The sequence below is a fragment of the Crocodylus siamensis genome, chromosome 13 (genome assembly GCF_052110815.1).
Source record: "Crocodylus siamensis isolate JL-2025a chromosome 13, ASM5211081v1, whole genome shotgun sequence".
NCBI classification, from domain to species: Eukaryota; Metazoa; Chordata; order Crocodylia; family Crocodylidae; genus Crocodylus; species Crocodylus siamensis.
Window position 1 is genome coordinate 37,399,709 of NC_143407.1, and position 24,803 is coordinate 37,424,511.

Genomic DNA, 24,803 nt, shown 5'->3' on the forward strand with positions numbered 1-24,803 from the left:
TCCGTCTCTGGCACCTGGGCCAGGCCCGCACCCATCGCGGCAGCTGCTTCTGACCTTGGAGACGAGCTTCATTCTCTGGTGCTGCTCAGGCGCTGGCCCCGCTGCTCCCCCTGCCCGGCTTCCCGCAGCCTGCCCTGAGCCTCTGCCGGCAAGCGGTGACGTGCAGAGGCGCGCAGCCGGCGGGGCGGCGATGGGGGACGGTCAGGGAAGCACGTGCCTGTGTGTAGCGCTTCGTGCCGCTCGTCCCCACCCTCCCCCTGACCAGGGACACCCAGGCGCTCGCCGGGCTTGGGGTTTGCTGTCGTGGCTGGAAGCCGAAGGGGTGCAATGCCAGGGCTGCGTAGGCCTCTTGGTTTTAACACGCAGCAACGCTGATGCGGGCTCCGGAAGAGGGGCGCTTGGCTCCATGCTTCCCAGCACAGCTCCGGCCAAGCTAGGCCAGGGCCTGATCCTGGTAGAGCCGAGCCTCCGGGAGGACTGGTGTGGTCCCGCAGGCCACAGCCCAGCCTCGCCTGTCGCCTTTGCCACCTGCCCTGGTGTGTCAGCTATTGCCAAAGGCCACGCTCGACCCCGGCGAGAGCCACCGCAGGCCTTGCCCAGCTCTCAGGTCGTCCCGCACAAATCGGCATTTAAAAAAAATGAGCAATAAATGAAGTACCGACAGGAAAAGTGAGACGGAGCAGCAGGGGCCCTGCCGCAGCCCGGGCAGCCGCAGGGACAATGATGAGGTCTTCAATTAAATTCAGTCCTCAGCTTGTCGTGTGCTTCAGACAGATGCGAACACGCCGAGGCGCTGTCTCGCGTGCACGCACGCGCGCCATGCACGCCTGCAGGAGTCTCTGGGGGCTGCTCGCTCGTCTGCGGCCTGCCTTGCTGCCTTGTTTGTTGAGCTGGATTTGCATGCAGCCATCATTTAGCTTCCCATCACTTCCCTTCACTACCGCTTTGAAGGGCTCTCGCCAATCGATTGTTTGCTTTATTTTGAACTCGCCGTCCCTCTGGAAAGGCAGCTCCCCCTCATTAGCAGTCTGGGCGCACGACGTGGGGCGCGTCAGGCAGATTAGACGTATTTGAATATCCTAATATTGGAGAGTTCAATCTGGCTTCAAAATGCTCCTCTTCCGCGCCCCTCCACGAGCTTTGTGGCATGAAACATTTATGGAGCTGCCGAGGATCAAAGTTGTGTCGAGTGTTGGAAGCGCGGCGCAGGTGTGCGCGCAGCTCCCAGCCTGCACCGAGGGAGCGAGACGCCGGCGCTCCCTGGGCTCTCCGGCATCTGGGCTTGTGAAGCCGCCTCTCTCCAGCCGCCTGCCAACGTCACCGCTCGCCGTGCCCGCTGGCGCCTCGCCCGCTCTCCCCTCGCCCTGCACCCATGCAGGCGACTGGGGGCTGCCTTGCCGGCGCTGACGGTAGAACAATAGCTGCTGTTTTCCTGCCTTTACTTTGTATTGAAACAGCAGAGCGCTTCCTCCCACGGGGGATGACGCACGGCTTAGAGCTGCCCCCCGACTGGAGCAATTTGCTGCTGCTCGCACGAGCGCCGGCGCCGGCAGAGTGTGCCCCAGTGACCCTGGAGGCCCACGCGGCTCAGGCGCTGGGGCCACCCCGGCCCCGCTTCCGCCGAGACGCAGGGCGAAGCCTGCTGGTGGCCGGAGGCCAGGGGTCAGCTCCAGCTCTGGTTTCTGGGCCTTCGGCTGGGCTTGGGAGCCAGGCCGTTGTCTGTCCCTGGCGCTGGGTCCCGGGCCCCGGGCCCGGGGCAGAGCAGTCAGCAGGGGAAGGGCCCGGGTCCTACTGGAGTTGGGACTCGCAGTGAGCACGTGCTGGTCCCCTGGTGCTCAGCACCTGCGGGTCCTGCTCCTGGGCGCGCGCCGGGTGCTCGCAGGAGGCTGGGCCGAGGAGTGCGGAGGAGCTGGGGACCCCAGGCAGGCTCGGCGGGGGCACCGCTGCAGCCTGCCCGCGGCCGAGGGCACAGGCCCTGGCTGCTGTTCAACGGGGTCACAGGCTCAGCGCACCGCGTGCCCCGGGCAGAGCACTTCCGGCCGGCCGGTGCTTCTCCAGGGCCCGGGCGGGGGACGTGGCGGGAGAGGAAGGGGCCTCCTGCCCGGCCCCCCCCCCCCCCGGGCTCGGAGCCCAGGGCCGGGCACGGTCTGGGGCAGCTGTGCCGGGGGGGGGGAGGGCCTGGTGCGGGCAGAGGCGGGCGCCCCGGGGTGCCCCGCGGCCCGCCGAGTCCCCGTCCGTCGTGCCGGGGCCGTGGCGTGGCCGGCGCTGCCGGGCGGGCCGCGGGGGCGGAGGGGAGCCGGGCGGGCGCGCGGATCCGGGGGGCGCAGTACTCGCAGCGTTACGGTAGGAGCTGTTCTGCGCCGCCCGCCGCTCCGGAGCAGACGCCGGGCGCTGTCCGCGGTGCTGAACGCGCCCCGCGCCGCTCCCGCCGCTCCCGCACGCCCGGCCCCCGCCGCCGCCCGCGCATGGGGGCCCCGGCAGCGGGGCCGGCCGGCCGCGGCGCCGCCTGCCTCCTCCTGGCCGCGCTGCTCCCGCTCCAGCTGCCGCTCCCGCTCCGCGCCCGGGCTCCAGGTAGGGCTGCTCGGCGGCGCCGGCGGGGAGGGCCCCGGGCCCCGCGCCGCGCCCGCACCCCGGCCGGCCCCCCCCCCCCGCCCCGCCGCCCGCCGCCCCGGAGCAAACTTCGGCAAGTTCCGCTCCCGCAAACTCCCGCCCCGGCCGGTCCGCCCCGGCCCGGCCCGGCCCGGCCCCGGGGGGGGTCCGCGCCCCCGCGCTCGCACGGGCTCCCGCGTCCCGGCTTAGCCCTCGCGCTTGCGGGGCCGGCCCGGGGCTTCACCGCTCGGCGTCGCCCCCGCAGCTGCCCCGTGCGGGGTGCTCGCGGGACCCGGCGGCCGGGCTCCGCTGCCCGCGCCCGCCCGGCACGGAGGCAAAGCCAGGCCCAGCAGCACGCCCCTGCCAGGCTGCGGGTCGGGCCCGCGCCGCCTGGCTCCGCGGGTAGTGGCAGCCGGCCCCGCGGGGGCGGGCTGCGGGTCAGGCTGGCCCGTGATGAGGCCTGCTTGTACCTGCCCCGGGGCGGCCCTTAATAATCTGCTGTGCCCTCCCCGCCGCCGCTGCCCCTGCCCCTGCCCCTGCCCCCGCAGCTCCGGGGCTGCTGGCCCCGCGCCCGTCTGCCCGCTCGGGGTGGGGCCCACGCGCCAGAGCCCGGCTCGCCCGCCTGGTGCCGGCTCTCCTCGTCCGGCTGCCACGCGGGAAGACAGAGGCCATCTTGCGAGCCGTGACACGCTTGGTGCTGGAGCCGCCGCGGCAGGGCAGGGGCTGGGGAGCCGCACGCAGCTCTGCGCGCTGGCCAGGCCCCCCAGGAGCTCGCCGTCAGGAAAGCACACGGCCACCGCACCCCGGGTGCTGGGCGAGCCGGAGCGTGCCCTGCCCGGGCGCGACCCTGGGCCCGCCGGAGGGGCCGGCTGGGAGAGGTGGCGGCGAGCAGGCCGTGCCGCGCCGGCCTTGTTTGTTGCAGCCCCGCGGCGCCGCTCCGGAGACGGCCATATGGCCAGAGCGACGCGGCCCGCTCCGGGGAGGCACCTCGGAGCCAGCCAGATGGCAGGAGGCCGGGGCGAGCCTGCGGGGGCCGCGGCAGCAGGGCCAGAGCCGGGGCCCGGAGCACAGCGTGCGGGAAAGCTGGCGCTTGCCAGGGTGGGAGCCGCGAGCTCTGGGCCTGCCTCGCTCAGCTCCTGAGCGCAGGAAAATTACAGCTTTCCAGATAGACACGTTAGCCGGGGCCGTGGGAGGCTGCAATTAAACTTGCCGAGGGAACAGGCGCGCGTTACAGCTTCCCCTTCGGCTGAGAAATGGCAGGGTGGCAGGGTGGGCCGCCGGCTGCAGGGGCTGGCCTGGGCGCTCTGGGAGCTCAGGCTCAGGCCGCACCCCGGGCGGGTGCGCCGCGGGGGCTGCGTCCGGGCAGGGGCCGCTGGCGCTGGAAGCCCTCAGGGAGCTGCGGCCGGAGGGCGACGGCGGCCGCCCGGCTGCTGGGCCCAGCTCCCCCCCTGCCGCGGCCTGCTCGGGGGTCGGGCTGGCCGGCAAGGCCCTGCGTTGCCTGCAGGCGCCTCGCCTGCCCTCTGCCACCTGGGCACGCTCGGCCGTCGCCCGGCTGAGAGGCAGCGCGGCGCGGGGGCTGCTGCCCGCCGAGCTCCTGGTGGACAGCGCGCCGCTCCTAGCAGGCTTCCCGGCTGCCGAGGCCCTGGCAGGGATGCGGGAGCTGATCTCTCCGGCGGGAGCTGCTGCTCCTGTGCTGTCCTGGCCGGTCCGTGGGCCCCGGGCTGCCGCGGGCCCATGTGGGCTGCACGAGGGCGAGGCGCCGGGAGGCGCGCGCCGTGACAGAGAGAAGCCCTGGGTGGCTGGTTACATAAACCGCCATCTGTTGCAGGCGGTAACCTCGCCCGGCAAGCACAGCACAGACGTCAGCATCCCAGGCTGCATCTGGCACAGGCACAGGCAGCCCTTCCCAGCACGCCTTGCGGGGCGGCCTGCCAGGTGCCACAGCCCCGCGGGCCCTGGGCGTCACGGCTCCGGGCTGGGCGCCGAGGGGGCTGCGGCTCGCTGCTCCAGGCCCTGTTGGCTGGGTGCGGCCCGGGGGCCGCCGGCTGCCTCTCCAGGGGCAGGGCCTGATGCTGGGGTTGCACCAGAGGTCTCTGCATCAATGCCAGGGTAGGTGAGCGCAGGCTCTGGCTGCACCGAGGTGTGCACTGCCCCTGCGGGGTTACAGGCATCCTGCCCTGTGCCAGGAGGCTGCCCGGGTGTGCAGTGCCCCCAGACCGGGGCAGCGATGGGCGGCTGGGCCCCCTCACCCTGGCTGCCCAGACTTTCTCTGAAAGTGCAGCTGCAGGCCAGGCAGTTCCTTGCTGCTCTGCTCCAGCGTCCAGGGCCCCGCACAGGAGATGAGCTGTGGTGTGATGCCACCTCCAGTGGAGGTGCGGGCTGAGAGCCCGGGGGTAAAGATGGGCTGCACAGGCCAGGCTGAAACACTTCTGTCCCCTGCCCGCCCTCCATGCACGGCTGGGACTGAGCAGGAGAGACCAGCCTCTGCCCCAGCAGCCCCCCTGGCCCCCGTGGACCTGTTGCAGCACTGCAGCAGGCGGGCGCGGGGAAGGGGCTCCGGTGCTCTGACCGAGCGTGTCATCCAGCAGCTCTGACGAGCCAGGAAACCCCGGGTGGCTCCAGCCAGTGCTCACGGCCCTTCGCCTTCCCCCCTCATGGTCCTCGGGGTGGGCCGGGAGCTGGTCCCACCACGCCGGGGGTCCTGGGCCCCACCAGGGAGGCTCTTGCCGTAATTGCAAGGCATGAGGCTGTGTGCACAGTGCCTGCTGTGTCAGTTTAATGATTTTTAATGAGCAATTACCTTTCGTCGTTCCCCTAATTTCTGAATATCAATAAAGTTAATTAAACTCTGCATGTGGGCTGCTCTGGAGCAGCGCGGGGGAAAGGTAGGCGCTGGCGAGGGGCACCGGGGGCGGGGAGAAGGCAGGCAGGCAGGTGGGAGCATGGGGCAGGGCCCAGCGCAGGCCTGGAAGGAGCTGCTGCCAGGACAGGAGCCTGCTGGGAAGGGAGAGGGGATGCAGGAGCCCTGATCCTGCCCCTGGTCTCAGGCTGGGGTGTGCCAGGCCCCGGCCTGTGGCACGTGCTTGCGTGGTCAGGGGTCCCCAAAGGCCCTGGGCCTGCGGGCAGTGGAGCTGCACTGGGCAGCGGTGTCTGCAGGGAGGCCGGGACAGGCTGCTGCCAGCAGAGTTCGTGCGGGCATGGGGCTGAGTGGGGGCAGCTGGCAGAGCCGCAGAGAAACTTGGGGCTGTGGATGTTGCTGGGAGGAGAAGGCCAAGCACTGAAGACCCCTGCCCCCTTCCTTGGGGGTCCCTGCCAGCTCCAGCTCTCTCCAGATCAGAGCCCCCGCCAGGCTCGGGTGGCCCAGGGGGCTTGGAGCAGACGGCTCGGTACAGCTCCGGGAGGAGTCGTCCTGCTCCCCTGGCCTGTGGGGGGTGCGGAGATGAAGGGGCGCATGCAGCCGCCACTCCGATCCCTGGCCCGGAGAGCCTGCGGCGCTTGTCTGGGGCCGGCGCTGCTCGCCGGAGCATCCCCGACCCTTGGAAGCGTGGCTGGCTGTCAGGCCCGGCAGCTCGCAGGGGCCTCCAGCTTCTGAAGGACTTGCGCCATAACCCGGGGGCAGCCGCGAGCGGCACGCGGCCTCGGTGCCGGAGCGAGCCACAGCCATGTCGGGGCCACTGAGCTAAGCTGTGCTTCGCTCCCCGCGCCACGGGGGAAGGGGAGGGCGCAGACGCTGGTCCCCGTCCGTCTCCGGTCTCCGCGCTGCCTGTGAACGTGGGGCCAAGGCTGGATCCAAGCCTCATGGCTATGTCCTGGTGCCAGCAGGCAGCCGTGGCCCCAAGAAGAGATGCCCCAGGGACGGTGGAGGGGGCAGTGCCAGCACCAGGAAGGGGGTGCTGGGGGCCCGCGGGGAGGAGCAGAGCCCCTGGCTGAGCAGCGAGCTGGCTGCACCCGGCAGCAGGAGGGGCTGATGCCAGCAACATGGGGCCCGCTTTGGTGCCCGCCCCAAAGGCCAAGCCACTGCCTGCTGCGGTGGGTGCGCCGTGGCCGTGGCGGGGCCCAGACAGACCCCCTCACCGCGGTGGCCTGGGGGGGAGGGCAGAGTGGAGGAAGCTGCGGCTCTGCCTTTGCCGGATGCAGCCCGAGAGGATAATTTAGCCTCCAATCAATTCTTTAAACGCACACAATTGAAAGATTGCCTCTGAAAGCCGCCCATAAACAGTGCGGTAATGGATTCCTCTCCGGTAACAGCCAGCCGGCATATAAACTTACACAACAAGGATCCCCGGGCAGCCCTAATTCATCAGCTGCCGAAACAAGAGAAATGAAATGGAGCCACGCGGGGCAGGGCCCGCGGCCTCGGGGTGGCCGGCAGGGCCGGGAGCGGGGTGCGGGGCTCTGGCTGCCCGCAGCCCGGGCGCAGGTGGGTGGCGGGCCCGGGCCAGCGGGCGCAACGACTAAGCTGCGCCCGGGCTGCTGTGCAGGCAGCGCTGGCGAGGCCCTTTCCGGACGCCGGGCCCGGGCGTCACGCGGCCCCGCCTGCCGCTCCGGCGCAGCCGTCCCCGGCGACGCGGTGTCCTTGGTGCCTGTGGCGGCCGCTTTGTGCAGCAGCAGCTATTGTGTTGCAAAGCGGCGCTTTGCCGGAGCACGCCGCCCCCCATCTCCCGTCTCCCTTCTCCCTCCCCAGCGGCTCTGCCGGCAGTGGGGAAGCAGGCCAGGCTCCAGGGAGCGGCGGGTGGGGGCCCTGTGCCAGGCGGCCTTGTTAGCCAGCGAGCGTCGGCTGCAGTCGGGGCGTCGCGGGCCCGCGGTAGGACTTGGCAGAGGTGACACGGCGGGGCCTGGGCAGGGTCATGGCCCTGCAGCCGCAGGAGTGGGCCGATGACAAGACTGAGCCCGGGGCAGCAGAGACGGCACAAAGCTCGCTGCCTGCAATGCTGCACGGCCCCCACCAGCACCTGCACCCCTGGGCCACCCCTTGGCTTTGCCCCAGCCCAGCCCCCCGGGTCCTGCAAGCGAGCACCTGGAGCCCCATGTCCTATCCTGCCCCTCCTGTGGCTGGGGGCTGGGAGGGGGTCGCAGCAGACGCCAGCCCTCGGCACAGGCACTTCCAGACCCAGGCTGGCTCGGGGTGCCGCGGGCCTGGGCCTCTCCCGGGACGGGGAGGGCACACAGGTCGGGGCGCCGGATGGGCGTGGCCGTGCAGGTGGGGCAGGGTTGCAAGGTGCAAGGAGCCAGCTGGCTGCTTGGCGCCAGAGGGCACCGCCACATGTATAATTTACATCCAGTAACAAGATGTGCTGAAGGTTTCAAATATTCATCAGCTGCACGAGCACTGCCGCGACCCGGGGAAAATGGAGGCAGGCGGCTGAAATTCAAATTCAGATGGAGCTCGGTGACCCGGCCGCCATGGAGGCCTCTCACCCGCCTGGCACCACCTGGGCCTGCCTTCTGCTGGTCCAGGGCCCGGAGGAAATGCAGGTCGTGGCGCACCTCCATGCACTGAGCCTTTCTCTGCACAGCGATGCTGGCACTGGGGGGTGCATCCCCCGCCACGCTCGCTGGAGCAGAGCACCCTGGTGCCAGCAGCAAGGGAAGCCCACCTGGGCATGCACAGCTCCTGCCTGCATCTGCCACCCAGCCCAGGCTGAGGGGCAGCAGCCTGCCCCGAGCCCCCGTCTATGAGTGCAGGCTGCTGGGGTGCTTGAGGGAAGGGGGCAGGTGTGGGGCTGGGACCTATCCTGCAAGCGGGGGGCTGGGCTGTGCCTGGCAGGCTGCCTGTCCTTGCAGCACTGCTTGCTGGGGGGGTGCATAGCCTTGCACCACCTCTGCACCATGCCCGGGTGCCGTGCTCTGCCCCAGCAGCTGCAGGCGGTGCCTGCTGCTGGGGCCTGCGGCCACGCTGACTCTGTGGCCGTCGGAGCCACGTGTGCTGGGAATTATTTACAGCCTTATTGACCAGCCCAGAGTAAATCAGCAGTTGCCGCAAGCAGCATCTGGTGTGAGCCCCAGTGGCTGCCCATGCCCCCGCCCCGCAGGACACTGCTGCCAGCTCCTCAGCAGTGGGGGCAGGCATCTGGCTCGGGCGCTGCTTTGGGGCGGAGGGTCCGTTGCATCCACCCTTGACGGCACAGCCAGCACCGGGCCAAGCTGAGCCCCGATGCAAAGTGTGTGCAGCACCAGTCTCTCCCCGAGGAGGTTGCCTGCCCCCCGTGCCCACCGGGCCCTGCTCCGGGGCCCTGGCCCAGAGCTGCTGGGGAGAGGGTGGGCACAGGGGTGGGGGTGGCGCGAGGGAGATGGTAGGGAGGTGGCATTGCTCTTCTCTGCTGGCTCCATATCCTCGATGGCTTTTGTTCCCACGCAGGCGAGATAAGGAGCAATAATTAAATCTTCCCCAGGGCACAGCGGGAGGCTTTGGCAGCAGAATTACCGGGCGCCTGCATTTGCCATCCAGCTTGAACGGGCTTGTTCGGCAGCGGGTAGAGGGGGACCCCCTGCCTGTCCAGCTTGACGCAGCGGTGCAGTAGCTGGGGGGGCGCGGGGGCTCTGGTCCTGTCCTTCCTGAGGCAGCTGGGAGGAGGGTGCCTGCTCCCCCTGCCCGGTGCTGGGAGGTATTTGTACAGCACCTTGCGCGGGGCCACCCACCCCTTCCCTTGCCCCCGGGAGCCTCCGGGCTGGGCCCTGCTGGCATCATCAGGCAGCAGAAGGGGCCGGAGCTGCCCCACGGTGCTCAGCACCACAAAGGCCCCCGGCTTGACCCCTGCCCCATGGCTCAGACGCCAGGCCCAGCTCCAGCGCTCGCACTGCAGCCTCTGACGCAGAATGAGCTTTGCTGCCTGAGAGCTGGGGGGAGGAGGGGATGGGGGGGGGAAGAAAGCAGCTTCTGTTCCCCGCGGCGCTGGAGCAGGCCAGGAGCTCAGCCAAGCGGCAGCTCCAGCCAGCGCCGCCCCCCCCGCGGCCGTGCAGGCGGGAGATAAGGCGCACGGAGAGCGGCGTGGGGCTGGCAGCCGGGTTCCTGCATGGGCTGCGGGGGGATTCGTGCGCCTGAGCGCTCGGTGTCGTGCGGTACCCTCATGCCGGCCGGGCTGGGCAACGGGGTCTGGGCATGGGCCAGGCCTAGCTCCCAGGCCCCTCTTGCTGCATCTCCAAATGTCCGGGGGCAGGCAGCTCCTGGGATCTCCTGGGGGCCTCTGCCTGGTCCCGGCTGGGCACTGGGCTGCCCTCCCCGCCACCCCAGGGGCCACAGTGCCAGGACAGGATGCTCTCGCATGAGGCTGATGCCGCCTCTGCAGCGCGCTGGGGTTTAGCGCTCCGGGCCCGGATTGCTCCATTCATCATCGTCGCGGCCGGGGAAATTGCTGTGCAAATGCATTTGCTCCGGAGGGAGAGCGTGGCCGGGGACGTGCGCTGGGCGCGGCACCCGGGGGCAGGGGGTGGGAGCCTACTGCTGCAGTGGGGCAGGCTCCAGCTGCTGGGAGGTCTTGTCTGCTCTGCCCCCCAGCCCCTCCACTGCCCCCTGTCCTCCATGGGGGCTGCAGTGCGCCTGCCCCCTCATCCCACTGCCTCGCAGAGGCTCACGAGGCACCCCCTTGCGTGGGGGGCTGAGCCGGCTCTGGGCCCATTGGTGCCAGGGCCAGCGCTGGAGAGGGCAAGCTGCACCTGCTGCCTCTGGCCCTGCTTGGGCATTTCTGCTTGCAGGGGGCTCCAGAGGCGCCTTGTGCCCAGGCAGGTCCCTACCTGAAGCCACGGCCCTGAGCCTGACCCACCCCGCCGCTGCAGGCCCCGGAGGCGTGACGCTGGGGGCAGAGTGGGAGCCTTTGGTCCCCACGCCCCCGGGACCCATCCCCACTGGGTGGGCATCCCGCCGAGGGTGTGGCGGTGCCCGGCAGAGGGGCCGGCGGGCACGCCGCACAGGGTGGCTCCGTTACCACGGCACGACTGTAATTTCCAGGCACTGGTTGACATGTCAGTCGTCATTTGTCATCGCAGCGCTACTCCGTGATGCTCGGGGGGCCCGTTGAGGCGACATGTGACACGTGTCAGCGGGTAAATGACTGTTCAATTCAAGGAGAAGCGCGCGGCGCACAAGGGCAAACGCTTCCCTGCCTGCGCTACCAGGAATGTGCAAGCGCCGCAGCCCCGCTGAGCTCCTGGCACCACCGCTCCCAGCCACCCCTGACTGTGGGCATCGCCTCTGCCCAGGGGCCGCTCCTCCCAGCCAGGACCTGCCAGTTGAACTGCTGGTTTCCTCCGGCATCTAGGGCCCGCGGGGTCCAGGAGCTGGGCCCAGCTGCGCCGGCAGCAGTGCAGCAGCTGGCAGAAGTGTGTGTGGGTGTGGGGCGGGGGGCAGAGGCACCAGCTGCAGCGTCCCTCGAGCCTGCCCCAGCCCCGTGCCTGGGGGACTGCCTCTGGCAGCTGTAACACCTGGCATCTCGCTGGTGCTAGCTGAGCCCCGCGGGCAGCACGATGCAGCACCCAGCCCGCTCCCACTGACCCTGGTGCCTGTGAGCACAGGGCAGGAGTGAAGGCTTCCCCCATCCCTTCCCGCCGGACCTCAACCTCCTCCTGGGGGGCTGCCTGTCTGCTCTCGTTAGTGCTCCTGTGCTGCTGGGCGCCTGCTACGGCCTACACGGCTGCTGTGCCCAGGACGGAGCACCCTCCGTCAGGCCATGGATTTTCCTGCACTGGCCCTGGCAGCCAGCGGCGAGGGTGGGGGACCCCTGGGCTCCTGGAGCTGGGGGTGGGAGCGTGGCTGCAGCCCCTCCTCACCCTGGCAGGGAAAGGTCACCGGCACAGCACGGTGCGGCCCTCGCCACGGTCCGTTGCTCGTGACCTTTCCCGGGGCTGCTCCGCTCCTGCCGGCTGGAGAATGGCGTGCGGACTGGGAGCTGGTGCCCAGAGCCTGCCCCTCATCTCTCAAGGATGCCTCCCCCGGGGGCGCCCGCTGCGGGCCAGGATGAGGAGGCAGGGAGGATGCAGAGTCCCGGGGCAAAGGCCCAGCCAAGGGAAGACGTGGGGTGGGTGTGCGTGGGCACGCGGCAGGCTGGTGCCAGGGCCAGGCAGGCAGCTGGGGGATGCATGGGGCTGGCCCCGCTCAGAGCATCCCCATGGGGGCCAGCCCAGGCGCCATGCAGCCCCCAGCCCCGTTGGTGCCCCTCACTCCTGACCCGCAGCCCCTGGCTACCCCAGAGGGAGCTGGCCCATGGCAGCATGCACCGCGGCACGAGGGCCCCCAGGCGCGGGGGCCGATTTGGGTGCTGTCCCCGGGCGCTGCCCACCACAGTGCCACCTGTGGGAGCCCCGGCGGTGGGTGCAGGGGCAGAGGGGGGCAAGAGGGGGAAGCTGCGCAGAGAAGCAGGGACAAGCGGCAGGAAGGTTAATGTGAGGCGCCAGGCGCCTGACAGCTCATTCATCACGGCTGCCAGCCCGGCCCGCGGGGCACGGCCAGATTAGATTTTAAATTGGAAAACAAACCCTGCCTTGTACAGTCAGCACCCGGAGGCCGGGCGGGCCGGGCGTGCGCTGCACCGCACCACGCGGGCACCCGCGGTGCAGGCACCTGTCCCACCTCCAGCTCCTGCCCGTGTTGAACAGTCTGGTTGCGACGGAGGGCTGAGGCCTCGCCAGCTGCTTTGTGGGGCTGCCAGCCCTGCCTGCCCCCAGCGTCAGGGGGTGCGAGCCCCCGCCCTGCCCCCTTGCACAGGGCTGCCCTGCCATGGGCACCGCAGCCTCCCGGGGTTGGGCCAGGCCCCGTGGCCTCGTTTTTTCACTGGTCTGGGACACGGTTGCGCAGCATGGCTCCTCGCAGCACTGTCTGGGCAGCGCTGCGGCTGCCGGCTCCCCCTCGGGTGCAGTTCACGAGGACCCCCCAGCCCCAGGGCACGGGTGCGAGACCCTCCGGAGCCTCCAGGCAGTGCCAGCTCCATCTTGGGCACGGCCGGGGTGTGGGGCACTCGTCAGGCTCAGCCTGGTACCCCCACAAGACCCCCCATGCCAGTGTTGCCAGGGTGCCCCCTGCTCTCCGCCAGCCCCCCCCAGCTGGCTGCTTGTTACTAGGGAAAGGTACCTGGAAACGGGCTGATTGCTGCTTGATTGAAACAAGAGCAGTTGCGGCGCAGCCACTGCCACTGCCAAGCCTGGCAGCGCAGCCCGGTGCGGGGAGGGAGGGAGGGAAGCAGGGAGGGGCCGGTGCCCCCATGCTTGGGGCAAACCCAGGGAAGCTGACCCCAGCTCCCCAGCGCCAGCCCCCCAGCCCCGTGGGAGTCCATGTTTGGGGTTCCTGGGAGCTGGTGCAGGCACCCGGGTGCCAGCCCCGGTGGTCAGCACCTGGGCAAGCCGCTATGTCCCAGTCTGGGTGGGCTGGCCGAGCTCCGGGGCAGCTCTGGTGCTGTGGGGTCACTCGGCTGCTGGGCCAGCGGCTGGTCCCTGCACCGCTGCCCCGAGCTGTCCGGCTCCCGGGGCCTCTGTGGGCGGCAGGGCCTCAGCCACCAGGAGAGCCCACGCGTGGCAGCCGGTGGCTGCAGGACCGCAGGGCCCGTGTCCGGGCTCGGGGGTGCAGCGCTGCAGGCAGTGGGTAACGAGGCAGGGGGCCGGGCTGTGGCGCTAATCCCCTATTACAGCAACACAGGATCCCGGCGCCCTCCAGTATAAACTCATTAACTTTTATGGGCTAATAAATGGATCCTATTAAAAAATAATTCCCTGCGCGCTGGGTGCAAGTTCGCCTCTGGGCTGCTGCAGCGAGCTCCGGCGCCTGCGCCCGCTCCACTTGCAGGTGGGGCCGTGGCAGTGGCGGCCCCCAGGCACGTAGGATCCAGGCCCAGGCCGGCTGCTCCCCAGCCAGAGGAGGGGGCATGGATGTGGCTGCACTGGGCTCGGGCTGGCCCAGCGGCGCTCCGTCCCGGGCTGCAGGGCACCAGTGCGGCTGGGAGCGGGCGCCCACCTGGCCCTGGGCCCTGTGGCGGCCCCGGGAGCCCACAGCTCCCTCCCAGCACGGAGCTGGCTCCTTCCCGGTGCCTCGCAGGAGGCAGCAGCGCAGTCATTAATCCTGGCAGGGCCATGCCCTTGGTGCGGCACGGGATAATTGCCCGCTAATTAGCAGTATCGTGTCATTGGGCCCGTGCCGCCGCACGCGAGACGTGTCCTGCCCGCTAACACAGCCCCTGCCCCGCCTTGGCACCTTGCGCTGGGGCCCGACGGCGAGCCCCTCGGCCGCAGATGATGCAGGCACCAGGCACCCGTGGCGGGTGCATCGTGGCCCTTGCCTAGCCCTGGGCAATGGATCAAACAGCTGCCGTGTTGCTGCAGGGCCCCGGGGGGTCCCAGGCCTGGCTTCGATGGGGTCCTGAGCCGGGTATTACCAGGCTCCTGGGTGCCTCCATGGTGGGTGCTGGATGCCTTGGGGCAGGGGCGGCGGGGGCGGCGGGGAGGCCTGCCCAGCGCTTGCTGGGGCTGGCGAGTCCCGTTCCCGTCCCGTCCCGAGGCCTCGCGGGCTCCGTGCGGGGGTTGCGCAGCACGGGAGATCGCGTGCGGGGGCTGGAGCGTGGTGCCCGCAGCAGGACCGCACCCCAGCACTCCCTGCCCTGCGGTAGCATGTGGTCTGTGCATGGGGCTTGCTGCTTGCCTCAAGCCCCAGCTCCCGGAGACACATGATGGGTGTCGGGTGGCTGCGGGGGGCCCTTGCCCTGCATGGGGGCTCTGTTCGAGCCCCTGACCTGTCTCTTCTGAGGCCCCTTGGGAGCCGGCTGTGGGGCCGAGGCCCGCAGGGCGTCTTGGGGCTGGGCGAGGCGAGCCTGCCCATGACGGGGCCTGGCCCTCGGCCCCACCGGCCTCCCACGAGCATCTGCTGCGCACAGCGCAGCCCAAGTAGCCATGGCAACCGGCATCACGTCCCTCTAGCCGGAGCCACGGTCCCATGGGGGTGGGGGGCTCCGCGGCAGGGCAGCCGCCCACGTATGCTGGCCAGGACCCTGCTCACACCCCCAGGGCCGTGGCTGCTTGCACATGCCGGCGGGGGCCCAGCCTGGAGCTCTGGCTCCTTGGGGGTCACAGCCCCCCACCAGGACTCCCTGCACCGCTGGCCCCATGGGGCAATTCGGCCCAGAGCATCATGGGCTGTGGGGCGGGAGTGAGGGACAACCTGCATGCACGCATATACATGGCAATGCACACATGCACATGCATGCGCATGCACCCTTCGGCATGTGGAGCAGCAGGTGCCACCTCCAGTTAAGCAGGAGGGTCTCTCTGGGCACAGCCCGCAGGCGCTCAGCAGAGCCCTGGGGTACCAGGGGGCAGGGCTGATGCTGGGGACAAGGGGCCTTGCTGACTGCCACCGCCCCGGGCCATCTCCTTGTTGCAGGGCTGCAGACCGAGGCGCCCAACGCGCTGGCCCGCAAGGGAGGCAGCTGGGAGGAGGAGCCGACGGCGCTGCCCACGCCAGACGAGCCCGCAGCCGAGGCCCGCTTCGTCACCACGGCCCCCCCGCTCGACCTGCTCAACCACCACCCGCTGCTGGAGGACTTCCTGCGGGACGCCCCCCACCCAGGGCCCTTCCTCGGGGGTGCACAGCACCCCGACCCGCCTGACCCACCCCAGCCACTTGCCCCGACACCCGCACCCAGCCTGGCACGCCCGGATGAGCCCCCGGCCTTCCCCGAGCCCAGCACGGCCTCCGCCCCCACAGCGCTGATGGGGGACAGAGCCGAGGCTGGGCTGGAAGGGACACCTGAAATGGCCAGGCCGGTCTTCACCACGGAGCTGCTGGCCACGGCCACGGGCCCCGTGGTGCCGTGGCCAGAGCCACATGCCGCTGTCCCCGGGCCGGTGCGCACGGAGGCCCCGGTCACCTCTGCCCCGACCTTCTCCCCTGCCGGCCTGCCGCGCCCGGGCCCCGCCACGGTGACCAGCAGCCCCCCGAGCGCCTCCAGACCCCCGGGCCTGGCGGCGCCCCCGCAGGTGCCTGGCCCGACCCTGCCCCAGGCTGCGGAGCCCCAGACAGCAGTGACCCCCAGCGCCACGGCTTCTGGGGACGATGAGGACACCACCAGCACCACCCTCATCACCACCACCACCATCACCACGGGGCCGGCGCCAGGTGAGACCCCGTGCCAGCTGGGCTCGTGCAGGGGAGGCTGTGGGGGGCTGGCTGTGGCCCCCGGGGGATGCTGGGTGCGGGGGGCCGGGGGCTGGCGCAGCCGGCACGTGGCCCATCGGACCCTGCTGCTTTCCAGCTCCGTGTGCCTGGAACCTCACGGGCCCCGAGGGCTCCCTGGAGTCGCCGGAGCCGCCCGGCCCCAGCGCGGGCCCCGAGGGCAGCCTGGACTGCACCTACGCCATCTCCGTGTACCCCGGCTACGGCGTGGAGATCAAGGTCAGTGCAGGCGGCCAGGGCGGATGGGGTTGGCAAGCCATGTGCGTGCAAGCTGGGACGGGGAGGTGACATGTCTCCCTCTGGACGCGCCAAGCTGGGGCTGGACAAAGGGCTGGCGGCTTGGTCGGCCCCAGGGAGGGGGCGCGGGCGGTGGGCACTGGGGGCTCTGTTGCCCAGAGGGCTGGCAGTGGCCGTGGCCGGGGAGAAGCCAGGAGCAAGCCCGGGAAGGGCTGGGCATCCTCCCTGCCCCCCGCTCCGGGAAGCGCTGGAGCCGCACGGTCGACTGTCAGCTCACGGCACGTGGGGCTCGGCCGACATTTGAGGCCCCCCCGCGTGGCCTAATTAGGCCCCGGCAGCAGCAGAGGCTTCCAGCTCACCGCACACGAGGCCGCTGAGGCACAGGGAGGCTGGAGGGGGCTCTGCTTTGCGGCAGCGCAGGGGCACGGGGCCTGGGGATGGAGACCTGGCCCCATCCTGCGGCTCGGCCAAGCCGCTGAGCATCCCAGGCTGGGGCTCCGGCGGGGGGCAGCTGCAGGCTCTGCTCGCCTGGCTGGGCAGCCCCAGTCCTGCCGACGTGTCCCCTGAGCCGGGCGCTGCTGCTCTGCCACTGGGAGCCACGGCTGCCCAGGATGCGTGCTGGCTGGGACCGCAGCCGTTTCCATGGCGATGGAGCAAAGGCTGCACTGCCACTAAAAGGCAGGGGCTGGGGGGGGCTGGGCAAGACTCATAGGCTCTGTGTGAGTGCCCCTCACGCCCGACCCGCAGCCCCCATGCCCCCCAGTCCTGCCCTGCCACACCTTGCAGCCACAACCCCGCTCGGGTGTTTTCCTGTGGTCAAAAAACTCAGTGGAAGTGAAGAGCTGGTGTTTTCCAAGGGGGCCAGCAAGGGCTGGGGCCCGCCGTAAAGCTGCGAAGGCCAGCAGCGCCCAGCGGCAGGCCCGGTCTCTCCTGCAAGGCCCGGCTCGGCCGCGGCTCAGCGGAGCCCGGTGCCTGCCCCGGCGCCACCTCCGCCTCATCAGCCCTGCCAGGTCGGGGCCGAGATTTATGGCGAGGCTAAGTGAGTTTGAAAGGTGTGGGCGGCGTGGGTGCACGGCGCAGACAGCCATCACCGCGCTCAGTGACTCGTGGAAGACGCTTTCCCGGTGCCGGGAGTGCTGCCAGGGCCGGGCCTGGGGGAGCGGGGGCAAGCACGGGCACGGGGCCGGGTCTGGCCACCCGGGGCAGGGGCATCTGTGCTGCTCTCTGCTCGGCCTCCGGCTGGGGTGAGGCCTGGGCCCTGCCGCTGCGGCGCTGGAGCCTGGGCCGGGGGCAGTGGTGCGCGTGGCTGGGCAGTGGCGTGGGAGCAGGGCTGGGGGAGCTGACGATGCCCCGTGCCCGCAGGTGCAGAACATCAGCCTGCTGGAGGGGGAGGCCGTGACGGTGGAGACGGTCGGGGGCGCCGAGCCCGTGGTCCTGGCCAACGAGTCCTTCCTCCTGCGGGGCCAGGTCATCCGCAGCCCCAGCAACCAGGTGGCCGTGCGGTACCAGAGCCCTGCGCCCGCCCGCGCCGGCGCCTTCCGCTTCCGCTTCCAAGGTAAGGGGCGCTTCCCCGTCCCCGGCGGCCCCAGGCAAGCCCAGCCGCCCGCCTGGGCACCCCTGCCGCGGCTCACGGCCTAGATGCCCCGGCACCCAGCGGCATCTCTAGCCCCCACCGCCGCGGCCCGTCGGGGACAATTAGCTCCCTCGCAGCTCGGCAATCTGTGCGCAGCTAATCTGTGCCGCCGCCAGGTTACGCGGGCACCAACCGGAGAGGAGCGCTAATGGGGAGATAATTGGCACCAGCAATTACGGGCTCGTTTAGCGTAATTACCGCCGAGCGGCACCTTGTCACGGAGCCCTGCCCGTGCCGCCGGGACCCGGGCTCGGGGCTCCAGCAGGTGCTGGGCCCCTGCCCCGGCCGGGCCCTGGTATCGCGGGGGCCAAAGGAGCTGTGGGGCCCGGGGCAGGGGCTGCAGGTGTCGCTGGGGTCACAGGGCCCAGCCTCCCCCGTGGCGGCTCCAGTTTCACTGCCGGTAACTTTCACCGGGGGCAGAAAGTCTCGACCGGCTGCACAGACACGGCCGGAGCTGGGACTGGCAGGGCCCGGGGCGGGCGTCTGGGTCTCGGGGCCGGGGAGCCGTGTGTCTTGCCTGTTCCCTGCCTGGGAGCAACCCTGGTGCCCCGGCGGGACCTGGGGGGCCTCAGGTGCCTGGTGCTGGCTCTAGAGTCTGGGGCAGCCGGAGATCTTGGGGTGGGTGGGTGGGTGGGTGCTGGGAGCCCAGGGCTGGGCTTGGGGTCACAGGGCTTCAGGAGTGAGGGGCACCGGCAGGGCACAGTGGGGGCTGGGGGTGAGGGGCACCAGTGAAGCTACTGGGGCTGGGGTTGGGAGTGAGGGGTGTCCTGCCCCGCTCTCCCCGCCTGCTCCTGCTCCTGCTCCTGCTCCCGCTCCCGCTCCCGCCCCAGCCATATTAAAGGGAAAATAAGAACAGATTGTGCTGAGTGCTTCCCGCTGCCGGGGTCGCCATGGCAACGTGCAGGAAATTAGCGGTGGAGACGCGGCACCCAGTGCTCCCCTCCACCATGGCCTGGCAGCGCGTGAGCCTGGGGCTGGGGTCGGGTGGCCACGGGGCTGGGCCAGACTGGGCCAGGCGGGGCAAGGTTGAGCGCTCGCCCCAGCACGGAGGGCCTGGTGGCGAGGCCCCGGGGCCAGGGCTGGGCCTGACCCACGGCTCCGTGCGGCTGCACTCCCCAGGGATCCCGGCCCCTCCAGCGGCCCGGCCCCGTGGCCTGGGCAGGGGGAGCCACGGCTCCTAGTCCCAGCCCCATGCGGTGCCCGCTGCTGCCAGGGCCCTGCACTGGGAGGGGACCAAAGGATCCCTGGTGCCAATACCAAATGGGCTGCAGTGCATGCAGCCCAGCCCAGCCCAGCCTTGGCCCAGGTGGCACCGTGGCCTTGGGCGGCGCCAGGATGGGGGCCTCGCTGGCAGGTGCCATGCGGAAGGGCTTGCTGCCACCTGGTGGCTGTGGGCAGGCACTGCGCGCCCTGCTCGTGGCCCCGCTCGTGGCCCCGCTCCTGCCCCGGTGGGCGCCCCAGGCCCCCGCACTGCCCATGTCCTGTGCCCGCAGCCTACGTGCTGAGCTGCCGCTTCCCCGCACGCCCGGCCTACGGGGACGTCTCGGTCACCAGCCTGCACCCGGGCGGCAATGCCTATTTCTCCTGCGCCGCCGGCTACCAGCTGCAGGGCCCGCGCGCCCTCACCTGCCTCAACGCCACCCGCCCCTTCTGGAGTGGCAGGGAGCCTCTCTGCGTGGGTGAGTCTGGGTGCCGGATGGGGGGTCCAAGGGCTGCCCCGTGGCCTGGGTGGCCGTGGCACCAGGGCGGGGGCAGTGGGGGTGTTGGGCCCAGTCCCCCAGCGGCACGTCCCGTTGTAGCGGCCTGTGGGGGCGTGATCCGGAACGCCTCCCTGGGGCGCGTCGTCTCCCCCGGCTTCCCCGGGACCTACAGCAACAACCTGACCTGCCACTGGCTGCTGGAGGCACCGCCCGGGCAGCGCCTGCACCTGCACTTCGAGAAGGTCTCGCTGGCCGAGGATGATGACCGGTGCGTGGGGGGGCCCTGGGTGCAGGGATCGGGGATGCCCTTGTGCCCCGGACTGGCTCCACACCCTCCCAGATCTGGGAGAACCCAGGTGTCCGGGCACCGCCAGAGCCGGGTTGGAGGTTGCCCCTGCCGTGGTCCCCGTGCCCTGACCCGGCGTGGCCTGCAGGCTCATCATCCGCAACGGAAACGGCGTGGAGGCACCGCCGGTGTACGACTCGTACGAGGTGGAGTACCTGCCCATCGAGGGGCTGCTCAGCGCCGCCCGCCACTTCTTCGTGGAGCTCACGACTGACAGCAGTGGTGCGGCCGCCGGCGTGGCCCTGCGCTACGAGGGTGAGCCCAGGCCCCCCCACCCCTGCCTACTGCCTACAAACTCATCAGGGGGATCAGCAGGGAATAGGGGACACTCTGTTTACCAGGGCACCCCTCGGGGTTACCAGAAATAATGGCCACAGACTGAAGGAGAATAGAGTAGGACTGGACATAAGGAAGAAATTCTTTATAGTAAGAGTTGCCAAACTATGGAACGGGCGTCCACGGGAGGTGGTGCTTTCCCCTGCCTTGGAGGTGTGCAAGAGGAGATTAGACAGGCATCTGGCTGGGGTTACCTACCCCCAGCGCTCTTTCCTGCCCGGAGCAGGGGGTCGGGCCCGATGATCTACCAGGTCCCTTCCGACCCTGGACATCTATGAATCCCGCCCGGCCCCTCGTCAGCGCAGCTCGCTCACCCGCTCTCCCCCGCAGCCTTCCAGCCTGGGCACTGCTACGAGCCCTTCGTCAAGTACGGCAACTTCACCACCAGCGACGCGGCCTACGCGCTGGGCGCCACCGTGGAATTCAGCTGCGACCCCGGCTACACGCTGGAGCAGGGCTCCGTGGTCATCGAGTGCGTGGACCCCACCGACCCGCAGTGGAACGAGACGGAGCCGGCCTGCCGAGGTCTGCACCACGGGGAGGTGGGGAAGGGAGGAGTGCAGCCCCAGGGTGCCCCGAGCTGGCGGCATGGCCCCCCAGCACCCCCGGGACTTAACACTGCCCCGTCGCCCACAGCTGTGTGCAGCGGGGAGATCACGGACTCGGCCGGCGTTGTCCTGTCGCCCAACTGGCCGGAGGCCTACGGCAAGGGCCAGGACTGTATCTGGGGGCTGCATGTGGAGCAGGACAAGCGTGTCATGCTGGACATCCGTGTGTGAGTGTGGTGGGCTCTGGGGTGGGGGCACCAGGGGTCCACTGGGCAGCCCTGGGGCTGCTGGAGTGGGGGGGACCCTCCGTGGCCCCCCAGCTGTGACCTTTGCATCTTACTGCCTACCCCCCCAGGCTGCACGTGGGCACAGGCGATGTGCTGACCTTCTACGACGGGGACGACCTGACCGCCCGCATCCTGGGCCAGTTCACGGGTGCACGCAGCCGCTTCAAGCTCTACACCTCCACGGCCGATGTCACCATCCAGTTCCAGTCCGACCCCGGCAGCTCTGTCTCTGGCTACCAGCAAGGCTTTATCATCCACTTCTACGGTGAGCGCTCCCGGCTGAGCCCCTGCCTCCAGCCCAGGGTCCCAGCCAGCTTGGCCTGGTGTCCCGGCCCCCAGCTCCCACCCCCCAGGCTCCCCTCCCCTCCCCTCCCTGAGCTAAGCTGGAACCCGGCGTCCTGGCCTCAGCCCCTCGCTAGACTCCTTACTCGGCCCCAGCCCCGGCCCCGTGCTGGCCCATCTCACCCATGCTCCCTGCAGAGGTGCCGCGCAACGATACGTGCCCCGAGCTGCCCGAGATCCCCAATGGCTGGAAGACCACGTCGCACCCCGAGCTGATCCACGGCACCGTGGTGACCTACCATTGCTACCCGGGTTATGAGATCGTGGGCACCGACCTGCTCATGTGCCACTGGGACCTCACCTGGAGTGGAGACCTGCCCACCTGCGAGAGAGGTGACCCCCCAGCCCCCTCCGGGGGGGCCTGCCTGTCCCTGGGGCTGCTTGTCCAGGCCCTTGGCATTGTGCCGGGGGCACTGGGATGCTGGAGGGGAGCCTGGGTGCCAGGACTGGGCTGCAAAGGCCCCCCCAGTGCAGCCTGTCCTGCTCCCGCCCCATAGCTGCCCCATGGAGTGTGGGGGCAGCAGGGGGTCACAGCGTTTCCCCCTCTTTCTGCAGTGACCACGTGCAGGGACCCAGGAGATGTGGAGCACAGCCGCCGCCTGGTCTCCAGCACCAGGTTCCCACTGGGCAGCACCGTGCAGTTTGTGTGCGACAAGGGCTACGTCCTGGCAGGCACCGCGCTCCTCACCTGCTACGACCGCCAGGCGGGCGGCCCCAAGTGGAGCGACCGCCTGCCCAAGTGCACCCGTAAGGCCAGCCCCCGCGGGGGCCCTCGTGCTGCGGCTCCCCCAGCTCCTCCTTGCAGTCTGGTGGGGGCCAGGCTGTGCCCGGCAGGTCATGCCGTGGGGGAGCAGCCACAGCCTGGGGTGCCCTGCCAGCATGCGGCTATGGCAGATCCCCAGGGGGACCGGGCCAGGGTGCGGGCATGGTCTCACCCGGCCCTTCTGCCCACAGCGGAGCTGTATGAGCCCTGCCACAACCCAGGCATCCCTGAGCATGGTGCTCAAGCCCCGGAGAAGCGGCTGTACCAGGCCGGGGCCACGCTGCGCTTCTCCTGCACTGCGGGCCACGTGCTGCTGGGGGAGGCGAGTCTGCGCTGCGTGCCTGGGCACCCCTCGCAGTGGAGCAGCTCCCCGCCGCTCTGCAAGGCCGGTGAGCCTGTGCCGCCGCGGCTCTGCGCTGCCGTGGTCGCAGCATATCGCTGACCCTGGGATGCCCGGAGAGCCTTGCCCATCCCCGCACCCTGCTCCCATTAACACCCCTTCCTTTCCCCAGCCTCCTACGATGAGTTCTACAGTAATCGCAACCTGGATGGTAAGAGCCTGGGCGCTGGGCTGCCGGGGGCACGGGTATGGGTGCACCCTTGCCCCGGGTTTGCAGCCTGGCTTCTGGCTCCATGGAGACATGGGGTTGGGGTGGGCAAGCAGGGCCCAGAGCACGGAGCCAGCAGGTGATGGGGTTTCGGGGGGGCTGAGCTGATGGCTGTCCCGGGAGCTGGGGGAAGGCCCCCCAGGCAGGGTCCCCCCCAGCCCTGCTGAGCTTCAGCCACCCTCTGCCCTAACTGGTCACGGCGGGCCTCCGTGCCCGTGTCTCTCCCCAGCAGTTGCCAAGGCCATGCCCGCGGGGGCTGCACTGGAGGGCACCAACATTGCCGTCGCTGTTCTCCTGCCCATGGTCGCAGTGGCATTGCTCCTGGGCGGCATTTGCCTCTACTTCTCCAGGTGAGCATCTGGCTGCCAGCTCAGCCGAGCACTGTCTGGGCCCACTGCGCCCTGCACCTGGATCTGCCAGGGCTTGGCCCTGCCCCATGGGCACAACCCAGCCCCAGCTCGCCCCGAGCCCATCAGTCCCACGCTGCCCCCCCCGGGGCCATGCCTCTCCGCAGGCTCCAGGGGAAGCCGTCCCTGCAGCTGCCGCTCTCGGGGTCGCACCCCTATGACCACATCACCGTGGAGTCGGCCTTCGACAACCCCACCTACGAGACCGGAGTAAGTGCTGAGTCCCGCCTGGGGCTGGGGCCATGGGGGCTGGGAACCCTGGGCTGGGGGGCGGTGGAGGTCAGGGGGCAGTGGGGGGCACGTCGATGCCTGGGGAGGTGGGCAGAGGCAGCAGCAGTCTTGCTGCAGCTGCAGGGGCTGGGGCTGGGGCTGGGGCTGGGGCAGGGGAGGGACCCCGTACCCTCGGCGCCCCACAGCCGCGGCACGTGTCCAACCCCCTGCAGTCTGTCTTCTTCCCAGGAGATGAGGGAATATGAGGTCTCCATCTAGGCCGAGGCCACGCTGAGCCAGAGCTGGAGCCGGAGCAGCAGCAGGAGGAGGCCCCTCCGGCGACACTGGAGCAGCTGTGGCCCGTGCTGCCCTGGGAGGGGATGTCGTGCTGCCCCAGGGGACCGCCGTGCGCCGGGCGCAGGCCAGCATTGCCCGGCCGAGCCAGCCCCTCGGGCCCTGCCTCTCCCCTGGCAGGGGCTGGCCCCGAGGCAGCTGCTCCTGGCTGGTGCTGGAGCCGTGGGCTTCGTGGCAGCCAGGACCTGCTCGGCCGTTCCCAGCCAGGCCTGCGTGAGTCTGCTCCCTCCGGCTGCACGGGCGGGTGATGCCTCGTGTCCAGGCCGAGCCCGGGCACGGGGGAGCTGAGCGGGCTGCCTGGGAGCTGGCTCTTCACAGCGCTGCCCTGGCTGGCCGCCGGGCATGGGCAACGCAGCCCGAGGGCACTCGCACAGCCTGGCCCAGGGCTGGGCAGGGCCGGGCTGGTGCTCTGCAGGGCCGCGCTGCCCCTGCCCTGGCTGTCAGGGCCATGGGGACCGGGCGTGCGTGGCATGCCCAGCCCCAGCCCGGGGAGCAGGGTGAAGGGGCAGGGGCTGAGCACAGCGGTCCCCCACCTGCAGGCCTGTGCCGGGTCTGAGCCCAGCTCCCTCCAGCCGGCAAAGTCCTGCCCTGGGCAGGGTCTCCCCTCTCATCCCCTGCTCCCAATGTGCTGGTTGCGTAGGGGGCAGGATGGAGGGAGAAGGGCAGAGCCCAGGGGCCAGGCCAGGCCTCCTGCATCTGCTCTGTGATGGATGGGCACTGCTCACTGGGTGCTGGCACTGCCCTGTCCTGCCCGCCGTGTGTTTCCCTCGCTGCCCGTGCCCCCTGCCTGCCACCATCACCACCTCCCTGCCCACGCCCCCTCCATGAGCATGCTGCATTCGCTGACCTGGTGCCCGGCCACACACTTCCCTTGCCCGGCACAGCCGCCTCCTCCCCGGGCACCATCCTGACCCCACAGGCAGCCTCCTCCAGACCCCTCAGAGACCCCCATTCCTGTAGGCAGCAGCGGGTAGAGCCGGGCCTTTCTGCCCCCTGCTTGTCCCCCCGGGGCCTGAACAAGGTGCAGGGTGGGCAGGCACCGGATGCCAGGGTCCCTGCGGCCAGCCTGGCATCCTGCCCCCTAACCCAGCTCTGCACATGTGACCTCTGCCCCGACACCAGCCTGGCGCCACATGCACCCCAGGGCCCGGTGGCCCTCGGCCGCATCTCTCAGCTGCGGGCACAGGAGGGAAGGCACATGGAGCCGGCCTGGGTCGTTGGGGTGCTGGAGAAGACTCGCCAGCCCCTGCCCTGTGACCAGCTCTGGGCCATTCTCTGTGAGAAACCCAGCCGGAC

General features: G+C 70.4%; 1 protein-coding gene across 1 annotated transcript; it reads left to right on the forward strand.

Annotated features, from left to right (window-relative positions):
- The first annotated feature begins 1,480 nt into the window (after positions 1–1,480).
- On the forward strand, positions 1,481–24,445 carry SEZ6 (seizure related 6 homolog). The gene is made up of 18 exons (XM_090025077.1): positions 1,481–1,662; positions 1,883–2,571; positions 14,945–15,679; positions 15,816–15,955; positions 17,336–17,528; positions 19,100–19,285; positions 19,406–19,574; positions 19,741–19,907; positions 20,319–20,513; positions 20,625–20,763; positions 20,892–21,088; positions 21,304–21,498; positions 21,721–21,912; positions 22,120–22,317; positions 22,441–22,479; positions 22,766–22,886; positions 23,051–23,153; positions 23,403–24,445. The coding sequence occupies exons 1-18, from the start codon at positions 1,481–1,483 to the stop codon at positions 23,430–23,432; spliced, it is 3,870 nt and encodes a 1,289-aa protein (XP_089881203.1). The 3' UTR covers positions 23,433–24,445.
- Positions 24,446–24,803: the final 358 nt, after the last annotated feature.